Below are 12,542 nucleotides of genomic sequence, written 5' to 3'. Positions count from 1 at the left end.
TTAATGTTCTTACCTAAGTTAGACTGACTTCAACTATAGTGCTTGCTTTATTGTGAATTGTTTGCTGGCTGTTTGAATGAGGAAGGGGGAGTAGAGTATTGTATGGGTGGATGAGGAGGAATGGAAGGGGAGATGGGATTTTATTATTTGATTTATGAGATTTCACCCTATGCAACTTTTGTTTGGAGCACAATTGTCACATAAGTTTGAGAGTATCCGTACAATACTGTAATTTTACTAATTATTTTTCTCTTTTTTAGTTTAATTCTCCAAGCCCACAATGCCATCAGCTACTGGCGATGAACGAAAGGACTTCATAGTCATTACAGCTGGTAGGAGTGTAATTACTGTGTTTTTGTATATAGTTGCCTCTTTTGTGTAATTGCCACCAATTTATGAGGAGGAAATAAAATGTTATTTTTGTACCACCCAATTGTCTGCCCTTTGTATTTTCATGTTGACAACAAGGAATGCTGAGTAGGTAGTGACTGTCTCACTAAACTGAACGTGGCCAATGTTTAAAACCCATGATGGCGATATCTGTAATAGTATGTTGAACAATGAGTATGACAGCAGGTTGGTCATGTTACCTAGGCATGTGTGGGAGTATTGCATTAAAATAATTATTAAGACATATGTTGTGTGGATATGAATTAAATGCATCTGACTTGGGATAGGGTCCTGTGGCAGGCTGCTGGGGATAAACACTAATGAATTTTCAAGTTTTATGAAAGGTAGGTAATTTCTTGACCACCTGAATATGTACCAGTTTCTGAAGAAGGACTCTCCTCTATGGAGTTATATTAATCAAGAATTCACTTGATTACAAGTGTAAGTAACTAGAGGTGTATATCTAATGGAGTTCTCTAAAAGTATGGTTAGTTCATAGATCTCATTAGAAGTTGAAGGCATAGAAGCTAATATAAAATGTTTGTTTTCATGTTACTAGGTTTTTGTGGGAAGAAAGTGTGTGGCATTTTAAGGTCTCTCTGCCCTCTGTAATCTGTTTTGGATACATGAACTTACCTTTTGTGTGTATGAAGGTTGTATTATTTGTGGACTCCTAAATGTCATAATTCGACATTATTTTCCTTTGTACAACTGCATACTTTGAGGATTCTACTTATTTTACATTACATTTGATATGTCTAGACAGCAGACAGACTTTATATGTAATAAATGTGCATGATTTAAATGTCATTCCCAAAGGGTACATTTGCCTGTCTTTTAAGTTTTAAAGGAAATAATAAATATTACTCTAGAAATGAAGTTGACTTTGTTATTGGTTCATGATGTCTTATTTGGCATTTCAGACATCTTATGTACTTCCAGATTTTTTGTCTTATTCAGCTTTAAACCTGCTTCCTTCTGGGGTAGTACCTTGAAATAAGCCCATTTAATGTTGTTTTCTGCTACAATTATTAAGTATCTGTAAATCAAGCAAATCTGCTTTTCTTATGTTTAATATAGCAAATTATTTTGGACTTACACCAACAGAAGATATCTGTGTACTGTTGAGCAATGATGTAAATCTCAACAGCTTTCTAGATGATGCAAGCTGTTTCACCCTGTCTGCTATGACACATGAAAGTCAGTCCAGAATTCATATGACTTTGGACACAAAGGTTTGTATATCATGTCAGTTTATTCTGACATTTAGAACTAGTTATGGGTACACACCTTCTGAATCTGTACACTAAATAAATAATATGTTTTGCTGATGGATAATACAGGGTCTGGCAAAGAAGACTGATATTTTTATATTGAGTATTACATAACTTGAGGAGTGAAGATGTTTACAAGGCCATGAATATGTAGAGCATGCACAGAATTTTTGTAGGAAACTCACGTGACAGTGTGGCTGCAGTGAGATAGTATCATTTCACGTACTGCATGAATGAGCATGGATAATGAAATGTTTCTGCATTGTCTTTTCTCATGGTTTTGTGATTTAAACTGGCTGCCAAGACCTGATTTCTTAGCCCCAAAAATTTGTATGTTGTTATTTGAGATGCAGCCCGCCACTGAATAGTTTTTCTTGCTTAACAAATTACTTGTGCATATTCTGGTGTATTTAGGGTGCTGTATTATTTGTTGTTACCATATACACAACAAATTGGCTGTTAAGCATTTATTACGTTTTGTCAACATGTTTCAATGTTACTGTGTAATCAGGCCATAATTTACCATTAAACTAATATTGTGCACCAACCTGTGATATAACAGAAATATTTAAAATGTTACTATGTATGTTATATTTTGTACAGTTGTACAATCATATTATTATTAATGAAGATATCTTTTAACTTGTTTTATGTTCTGTGATATGTTTACTGGTCTTGTAAAGATAGGTATATTTATTAAAATGTTTTTATTATATCCCATATGATCAAAATTAATTTTTAAATATTAAAAGTCTTTAAAATTGTTACTAAAATTTTCTATAGTTGGTAAACTTTGCTGTGTAGTGGGATGCTTCTATATTGATAATGTGATTTTTTTATACATTTAGGTCATGCCAAGGGAAGGAAAAGAGAAGTTACTTGTATTCTTCAAAATAAAACCAGAGATAATTACTTTGGAGAATCTTCATGAAAATGTGTTTGTTTCTTCAATGATAGATTCTCCTGTGTCATCTTTGTATCATGCAATCCAAAAAGTATATGCTCCAATTCTGCTGAAAGTAAGGGTTTTTGATATGTATAAGTTGTAATATAAATTTTACTTTGTATATTTATTGTGCAATATGTTAATAACTTGTGTACTTTTTCAATACCCTGCTGTGATTATGAGGCAAAGGATCTTGGAGTTCTAAAAGAATATGACACTGAACTTTCTGAATAGCTAGTTGTTGGGAGAGAGTTCTTGTGTGTGTGAGGTATCTTGGTGTCATCATATGTCACTTTTTCTGGATGTACTTCTACCCTGCTGCGATTTGATTTTTTGTAGCGCAGTTCATAACCAGTGGATTAAGTCTCCTATACTTTCAGTAATGTTTGACAGATTGTATGCTAAGCATATCTTTTACAGTGCAGTTTTCTTGGTGGATTACTGTTGTAAGAGACTTGAAAATTTGATATATATCAGACTATTTAAACTTACGTGGAATGTTATGGTAAATATCACAAGAATGAAATATATCCTTTTGTGAAGATATGTATTCATAACCTACCTGTTAAGGAAAACTACTTCTGTTGAATCCATAATGGAACATATTGCGTAAAATTGGTAGTACGCTTATATTCTCTTTTGATAAAATGCTCCTGCCAGTAAACAAGAAGTGATTCTACTGTGAGTATAAGATTGAAGAGAAGATTGTAAAAAATGCAACATTTTATGGTTCTGAAGGATTAAGAATTCTAGGATTTAGTACCATTTTTATTACTAATAGTTGTGTTTATAACATACCATTGGAATGTTTTACATGGTCATCATGTTGTTTCCCATTTCCCTAAACATCTAGTAAACAAAGTTGCATTCTGTTCAAAGATATATTGCAATAGAAAATGTCAAAAATGAATGGCACCAGTTGTTCCAACCTTACAGGGTTTGTGGGTGCATGCTGGTATCATTGATTACAGAGAGCTGAAAAATATTGAGCTGGGATTTCTTCAGTAGTATGATATTCATATTAAATTTTGCAGAAATATATCAATTAGTATAATATTTATGTCCTTTAATGAATTGGTAATGAGATGGATGGACAGGCATACAACTTCCTGATAGGCTTCTGAAGAAGGAACTTGTAGTATGAGAGCTGCCTATATAATGTATTAATTATTAGAAACTGAAAATTATATTTATACACATAAAAGAAGAAATCTTATAAAAAGTTGGAGGAGTGTATTGGTACGTAATGGTATGTCTGATATCTAAAATTTACATTAGAGATAACATGGAATTTGGAATACGGCAAAGTAAACCAATGGGTGGAAGGATGTTTATAGAAGAATGGTTTTATCATGTGGCAAGTAACTGGAATAAATGAAGAGTTTGTTGAAGTCTGTACCTTATTTTTAGCATATCCTGCAAAACTGCTCATAGATATGTTTGAAATATGACAGCTCATTAGGAAGTCAGTACTTAGAAGTAATACCTCGCAATTCATTCAGATTTCCTGGTTTGTATCAGATTTCCATATTGCCATTACTTTTTCCAAGTTAGATTTTAACCATTGGTCTTATCATAAATTTATTTTGTGTGGGTTTGACATTATTTTTTTAACCAACTATGGAACCATAAAAAATGTTTAATCTAAATATTATGAAATACCACTTGTTACTAGATTGTGGAAAGTTGTACAGATTGTGAATTTGTTACTTTTGCAGGATGATAAATGGAGTTACAATTTTGATCCAAAACTTCAGGAACTAATAACACAACTTGAATCAGGATTACAAAGTATTTTACTGAAGGGAGATCAGTCTGCCCGTCATCATACAGAATTCAGTGGGAACTTAGCTGGTGGGTCTTGTTTTGTGGTGTGCATGTATATACATGTTGTATACCATCTTCAGAGTTGATTATTTTTTGTGACCTAATCAGGATTTCAGAGTGGTCTGAGACAAGAGGATTGCGTTATAACTGTGATTTATAATGTAAGACTTGAGGTTCTCACAGCGGTGAGTATGAAGATTTCCGTCTTCTGGGTTGTTGCCCTGTGTAGTCTGGTCGATGTTAACCAACGTTTCAGAGGTCATACTGCCTCCGTCATCAGGGCGATAAACTCTGGTTTAGACTGTTCTGTCAGGAATGTCCAAGAAAACAAAGAACTTAAATTGAATGGGACGCATCAACATCTGGTCTATTCTGTCCTGTTATGTTTATTATTATCATCATTTTCATCACACTCTTGAACTCCGTAGGAGATAAAACACTTTTTTGTACAACAGTTCAAATTTTTGGCATCTATGACCACACTTAATTCTGAAGGTTTGTGACGATGGCACGTTGTTGAAGCAAACTATTTCCTGGACATTTATTAAATCTGGGATGATGGATAATGTCCAGGAAGAAGTTTGCTTCTATGACCACACTGTTCTTACATTTGTCGCAATGTTTCTTATTCTCTCTGTTAGTACTCTGAACACAGATTTCCTGTGTAATGCTTTCTAAATATCCTGTCTGTTTTATTATAGTTTAAATTTGGTATTTAGAGCAGGAATCTTATGAATCTCTTTATTATGACTTAGCATGTTTTTGTTAGTATGCTATACAGTATTGGAAACAATGAATTAAAGCAAGTGTAGATCATAGTTATAATTTCCCTATCCATATATAACATTTTCTGAAGAATGGTGGTTCATAAGACAGTGAACTCCATATTCCAACATATACAAGCCAGTTACATATCTTTTGCAATCTCAAAACAATGAATCCTGCGTAGGATATTTAAATTAATAAGCTATGTCATAATCATTACTGTTTCAGAAATTATGACTCCTGAAGATGAAATGCAATTTTGGTCTAATTTTGCAAATTCAGTTGGAAGACAAGATGAAAAAGAGAAAGGAACTGCATTTTGGTATGCACTGGAACCACTTGTAAAGGATTTTAGGTATGTAGCAGTATGCAAATTTATAATTTATTCTAGACATCTTTTAGTTCTTATGAGAAAGCCTCATTTCTGATCTTTTTCTTGGGATAAGCACAGAGGCTTCTTAGTGTATTTATATAATTTAATGGCTAAACATTCTATGTAGTCATGATGTTAGTTACTCTGAGTGTAATCACCAATTGTGATTTGTTTGGGTTATTATATTGTGGCAGATCTTTAAAACATACTATTATACTGAGCAGACATAGACATGCACTGAGATAGAGAAAAGTAAACTACAAGCAATTTCAGTTTTGCAAGCAGCAAATAGCAGCAGTTTTATTAATAATTTCTAGACTTTGGTTTTAGAACTCAGTACTTTAACTTTTTCTCTTTCAAGTTCCTTTTTAAAGTTTGTTTCACCTGGGAATTAAAATTTGAGTGCAAGGATATGGTGTATGCATATTATGATTATGTTTATAATATGCTTCATAGTTTCATAACTCACTTAAAACTTTCTTTGCAGTGAAATCATGTTTGTGGTCCTGATTTAGTATGACTAAGATATTTAACTGTTACAGATCCCTGGATTCTCTTTTGCTGGCAGATGTTGATGAAATACTTGAAACTACACACAATACATTAGATGACCTATGGAAACTTGATGATTTCATGTATCCACAGCATCATATGGAGCATTTAATGGATGTTATTGGTTAGTAGCTTTAAGACACAAGATTATGCTTATTGTTTGGTGTTGATTTATAATATTGAGATAAACAATAAGATAGTTCTGTAGAATTTTTTTAACAATTATCATGTTTTCATAAATAGTAAATAAGTATTCTTATCTTTCCTATGGAATCAAATTATGAGAAGCAGTTTTAGAATACCATAGAAAAATGAGCTTAAATACAGGAGCAGAACTGCAAGGAAATAAATAAAGTAATATAAGAACTAATATCATTTTTAGGGACAAGATTAACAAACGTTTAAAATACAAAATCAATTAACTTTGTTTAAACGTTTTTTTTCTGGTGGTATGCATTAAATTACACTGAAATACAATAAAAACTATTATAACCTTCTTTGACTGAAATTAAATTACAGTATTTATCTGGCTATAAGATAAAATATTTTATCTTCTTTAAAAATGAGAGGCCATCTTAGATTTACAAATTAAAAAATCAAGAAATATAATGTTATTTAAAGATTTCAGGGAAGATAGGAACTAGGAAACTGTGACATGTGATTCATATATCCATAGGATATTCACATATTTTCAAAGCAGTAGTTATTAAATTTCCATTACTCTTATATCATTGCTCATATGCAGTTTATGTTCCATGTTTTTTAATATGTTTCATTGTTGTTGCTGACTCTGCTTTTGAGGTACATACAATAATGACAAAACATTCATTTGATATTTTCTCTGCTTTCAGAATCTTTTGAAAGTCTAGTTCTTAAAACATTTGTGGCAGTTGTGCCTATTAAATAGAGGTATAATAAGTTATGTGAAAGCAGAAGAGACATGGTTTACAGATTCCCTTATTCTTGTGAACTGCATGCTATAACAGTTTTAAATTAGTGGTTATCAGATATGCAAAATAGATTAATAGTCATGGAGTATGAAGAAAATACAGCATTTCTGAATTCTGTCAGCATTGATGGAAGGAGGACAGTTACTACGAGCAAGTTCTGCCAGGAAAGCATTCTGTGGATCTAAAATATGCTGCTATAAAGAAGTGGAAAATAAATTTATGTTTATGAAGGAAAATTCTATTATAGAATAATTTATCTGAATAAATAATGAAATTGTTTTTTACCAAAATGGCACTGGGAAAGGGCGCATTGTTGTTAGTTAAATATAGTAAACAGCAATACATTAGGCAAAAGAGTCTGTCCTCTTTAATTATGGCAATGTCTGCAAATAACTCTGTGAAAGATATAAATCCTGATTAAAATGTCATTATGAATCTGATACTATGCCTTAAAATTTATAGTGAATACTGAATTGTCCAACAGGGAATACTTTGACAAGATTCATCCAGAATAAATTAAAATCAATCAACCTCTGGGAAGATGTTTATGTTCAAGTGGAAGAACATTTGAATCAGGTAATAAATGTACATTTTTGGAATTGTTTGTTGACTGAAAACTCTTGATTTTAATTAACATTGGAGTCAGTAACTATTACTAACCATATACTTTGAATGATGAGACATTAGTTGAGACATGACTTTGTAAGGCTGGCTTGTATTTTAAATGCACTTTAATAGTTTGTGCTCACACCACGTTTCACTTTTCATAACTAACTAACTAACTAGATGGCTTACCGAACCCGAAGGTTCATCACCGAATTAACCAAAGCCCTCCACCGGACCCTGTCCTGGGCCAACAAAATCCAGTTTCCTTCAACTCCTATCTCCCATAGATCCCGCCTGAGATTATCCTCCCATCTACGTCTAGGTCTCCCCAGCGGTCTCTTCCCTTCAGGTTTCCCAACCAGTACCCGGTGCACACCTCTTGTCCCATCCATGCGCGCTACATGTCCCGCCCATCTCACTCTTCTCGACTTAATCACCCTCACAATACTGGGGGAGCAGTACAGATTTTTAAGCTCGTCATTGTGCAGTTTTCTCCACGCCCCATCGTCTTCCCTCTTAGGCCCAAATATCCTCCTCAACACCCGATTCTCAAACACCTGCAATCTGTGTTCCTCCCTCTGAGTGAGAGACCATGTTTCGCACCCATACAAAACAACAGGCAAGATTATTGTTTTGTATACTTTAATTTTCAGGTTCTTAGAAATCAGACGGGAAGACAAAATATTTTGGACTGAGAAGTAGCAAGCATTTCCGGAATTTAGTCTCCTCCTAACTTCCTCACAAGTATCATTTTGATTTGTTATTGTTGTTCCCAAATATTTGAACTTTGTAACCCTTTCAAAGGATTTATTAGCCACCCTAAGATAATTTTGCCCGCCTGTCTTCTGATGACGAGATACTAACATGTACTTAGTTTTTTCTGAATTTACTTCCAGCCCCACTTGTCTACCAGCCTCTAGTAAAACTTCTGCGTTCCTCTTTATTGTATTTATATCGTCCCCCAATAAATTAACATCATCAGCATATGCCAATAGCTGATGTGTCCCATTCAATTGCAAACCCTCCTGCCTACCTCGGACCTTCCTGATGGCGTATTCTAGCGCAAAGTTAAAGAGCAAGGGAGACAAAGCATCTCCTTGTTTTAGACCGTTCTTGATGAGGAATGTCTCAGATACATATTTACCTACTTGAATTTTGCTACAGGTTTCATTTAAGCACATTTTTATTAGACCCACTAGCTTCTTTGGTATACCAAATTCAATAAGAATATTATATAGCACTTCTCTCTTCACAGAGTCATAGGCTTTTTTGAAATCTATAAATAACTGATGTACGGTCCCACCGAACTCCCATTTTTTCTCTAGTATCTGACGAATGCAAAAGATCTGATCAATCGTTGATCTGTTTCGTCTGAACCCACACTGATGATCCCCAATAATTTCATTCGCATATGGGGTTAACCTTGCCAAAAGAATGTTGGATAGAATTTTGTATGAGGTTGATAGCAGCGATATTCCTCGGTAATTACCACACTCAGTCTTGCCCCCTTCTTATGAATAGGAATAATTATGGATTCCTTCCACTGTTGTGGCATCTCTTCCTTATCCCAAATTAACTGAATAAGCTTATGGATCCTCATATGCAACCCTTTGCCACCTGCTTTAATTAATTCGGCCGGAATCTGGTCAATTCCTGGAGATTTATAACTTTTCAACTTCCCAATGGCTAGTTCCACTTCATCTAAGCTAGGTTCTGGCACCAACAGTTCAGCTGTATGCATTTTAATCTGTCTAATATCACCAGTATCATGAACATTTAAGAGCTCGCTAAAGAAATTTTTCCACCTATTCACAATTTTTATTGGATCTGCAAGCAACTTGCCACTATCATCCTTTACCAAATTGGTCTGGGGTTGATATCCTTTCTTAAAGTTATTAATGCCTCTGTACAGGTCTCTGATGTTTTTTTCCTTATTATTTGTCTCAAGTTCAGCAATTTTGCCCTTCAGGTATTCCCTTTTCTTAGTCCTAAAGGTTCTACTAGCCTCACGTCTCACGTTACATAGATTATCCGCATTTGTTTTGTTTGGGTTCTGCAACCATTGAAATTTTGTTTGCTTCCTTCGATCTATTAATTTTGAACATTCTTCATCAAACCACGGTTTATTTTGCTTTCTCCTGTAGTATCCTAGTTTCTCTTTTGCTGAAATTTTGATGCAGTTTCTGACATTTTCCCACTCCCTGTTGATGTCCACACTTTCATTATCCTCATTTGCCTCTAAAATTTGAAACCTATTCGAAATTTCAACTTGATATTGTTCCTTTGCCTCTCCCTCACTTAATTTTTTCAAATCAAATCTTTCTGTGTCAAAATTTTGTTTAGTTCGTCTACTTACTGAAAGCCGCTCCCTCACTTTTGCTACCACCAGATAATGATCAGTGTCGCAATCTGCTCCTCTGAATGATCTCACATCAATTACATTTGTCTGCCTTCTCTTATCTACTAAAACATGATCTATTTGATTGTGTGTTCTGCCATCTGGAGAAGTCCAAGTGTATTTATGAACATCACGGTGTGGAAATTTTGTACTTTTTACAATTAAATCTTTTGACGTAGCGAAGGTTACTGCTCTAAGACCGTTATCATTACTAAGTGCATGGAGACTCTCGCTGCCTATTGTGGGTTTGAAGATATCCTCCCTCCCAATTTTTGCATTGAAATCTCCTAGCAGAATTTTCATGTGATACTTGCCAAATGTATCAAATACTGATTCCAATTCTTCATAAAAGCTATCCTTGATATCATCGCTTTTGTCTTCAGTTGGGGCATGAACATTAAGGACAATGATGTCGCACCAACGTCCTTCCAAAATTACGTAAGACAACCTGTCACTAACAAATTCTTCTCTCTTAACTGCTGCCCTAATTCTGCTATGAACAAAAAAACCCGTCCCTAGCTGATGATTGTCATTCCCCTTTCCATAGAAAAATGTAAAATTGTCCACTGGGATCATGCCCTCCCCCTCCCATCGCACTTCCTGCACTGCCACTAAGTCTAACTTATAATTCCCTACACACTGATTTCAGTGCCCCAGCCCTATAGAGGCTCCTAATGTTCCAAGTACCAAATCTCATGTCCTTTTTCAATTGCCGTGGTCGTGCTAAAGAGTCCGTCCTGATCCGAGGCTTGGTTGATTTTTTCGTAACACATATTTTTTTAAAGGTGAAAGGTTGTTAGCCCTACACCCAACCCCCAACCTGGAGGACCAGGGTATCACTCTTAGTCTAGCGCATCTCCTTAGACCTGTCCGGCTTGGGTGACCCTACCATGAGCCGAAGCTCAGGCCGGCATAGCCCTAAGGGTCATTTGAGCACGCAAGCCTCCTCACCCGGCAGATTGCCTTCGACAAGGTGGTGATACCTTCGAGAAGGTTTCACTTTTCATTATGTACAAAAATATTTCATGCATAATTTACAAATATGTTATGAAATCCAATCATAATAAATGTAATAGGCTTACATTCAGTGATTTGCTAGACAGTCCTAAAATGACAGATATTTTGTGTGTCTGCCATATAGATATTTTCTGTTGTAGACAAACAATGTGAACAGAAGTTATATATCTATATGAGAATTATCAGAAACTTTTTTAGAAGACTACAGTAAATATTACTAGTGTTCTTTATACTATAAACTTTTTATAGTCACTGTGCTGCAAATATTAAAGTTTGGCATCCAAAGATATGGTATGAACTTGATCTCTAATAGCATTAACTTCCTAATTTTCTTTCTGCATTGTGCTTTAACCCCATGTTTTGTACTCTTCTATCAATCCACCAATAGAAGAAGAGTTTTAAGGTTCTCACAGCAGTGAAAATTTGGATTATGGTCTTCTGGGATATAATTGATTACCAAAATTACCCAGAAGATGCAGTCTATAGTTCTATCGGAAATGTTGGGCACTTACAAGGCTACATGGTGTCACATGTTGTGTGTTGTAATCTGAGGAACATTTTCACAGCATATAAACACAGTTCTTGTTCCGTTTTTTGTATGTGAAGCAGTTTAAATAAGAAATGACTCTGATTACACTGCATTGGAACACTGTTTCCTCTCTCTTGGTTGTTGTAAATTTCTGTTTCTTAATTGGTTTTGCCCTCCTTTGTGCATTGGTGTGAAAGAAGTAAAAATAAATATACTATATATATATATATATATACACACTGTATATAATTTGTTGATACAGTGACACTTTATTTTATAGGCAATTCATGCCTGTAAAAAGTGGAAAGTGACATGTGAGAGGCTAACATCTTTATATTGGCCTAACTATTCATCTCATCCGTGGAAGGGAAAACCATTTAGCCCTAAATATACACAGAGCTTCACTAACAGACTTCAAGAGGTAAGTCTCATTTTAGTAAGTCAAATTGTTTCTGTGTTTATCATACAAAATCACTCACTGTTTTAGCAGAAATTCCTATATGTCCAGCACAAAGGAAGTTTTTTATTTTACTGAGACATATGAATTTTGCAAATTCTTCCTGTCACTGCTGCTGATTCAACAGCAACTCACAGTAGTCAACATGATGTTCACACATAATGGATAGGCCATGACATGACAGTCACCAAGTAAGCTCCCAGTATCTTTGTATTATATAGAAATATGTCATGAACTTCATTAAATTATGAGTCATCATTATTGAAATAACGTATGTCTGTGTTTAACACTTCTCTTCCATTTTGTACAAGAACTATGACTAATCTCTGAGTTGTTTTTAAAAAATAAAAACAAATTGATGTGCTATTCTAATTTAAATTATAAAGCATAAACAATATAACATATTCTGCTATATAAAGGAACATAATAACCATAATCCAGAATTAATAATATATTAG

The 12,542-nt window shown here is 34.4% G+C and overlaps 1 protein-coding gene across 6 annotated transcripts in view; it reads left to right on the top strand.

Moving 5' to 3' along the window:
• btv (dynein cytoplasmic heavy chain beethoven) overlaps positions 1 to 12,542 on the top strand; it is a 78,007-nt gene that overhangs the window by 1,365 nt on the left and 64,100 nt on the right. For all 6 annotated transcript variants that reach the window (XM_087352146.1, XM_087352148.1, XM_087352149.1 and 3 more), the window contains exons 2-9: positions 261 to 332; positions 1,471 to 1,625; positions 2,513 to 2,683; positions 4,329 to 4,464; positions 5,431 to 5,557; positions 6,118 to 6,251; positions 7,562 to 7,653; positions 11,908 to 12,048. In XM_087352146.1, coding sequence (XP_087208272.1) covers positions 281 to 332; positions 1,471 to 1,625; positions 2,513 to 2,683; positions 4,329 to 4,464; positions 5,431 to 5,557; positions 6,118 to 6,251; positions 7,562 to 7,653; positions 11,908 to 12,048 — 1,008 coding nt within the window. In that variant the 5' untranslated portion in view covers positions 261 to 280. The remainder of the gene's footprint in view (positions 1 to 260; positions 333 to 1,470; positions 1,626 to 2,512; positions 2,684 to 4,328; positions 4,465 to 5,430; positions 5,558 to 6,117; positions 6,252 to 7,561; positions 7,654 to 11,907; positions 12,049 to 12,542) is intronic.

The sequence above is a fragment of the Zootermopsis nevadensis genome, unplaced genomic scaffold, assembly GCF_977971745.1.
Source record: "Zootermopsis nevadensis isolate Lab colony 2312 unplaced genomic scaffold, Znev_1.0 Znev_ptg000020l, whole genome shotgun sequence".
Lineage (NCBI taxonomy): Eukaryota > Metazoa > Arthropoda > Insecta > Blattodea > Termopsidae > Zootermopsis > Zootermopsis nevadensis.
Note: the sequence above shows the minus strand (reverse complement) of the source record. Positions and strands in the feature narration are given on the sequence as shown.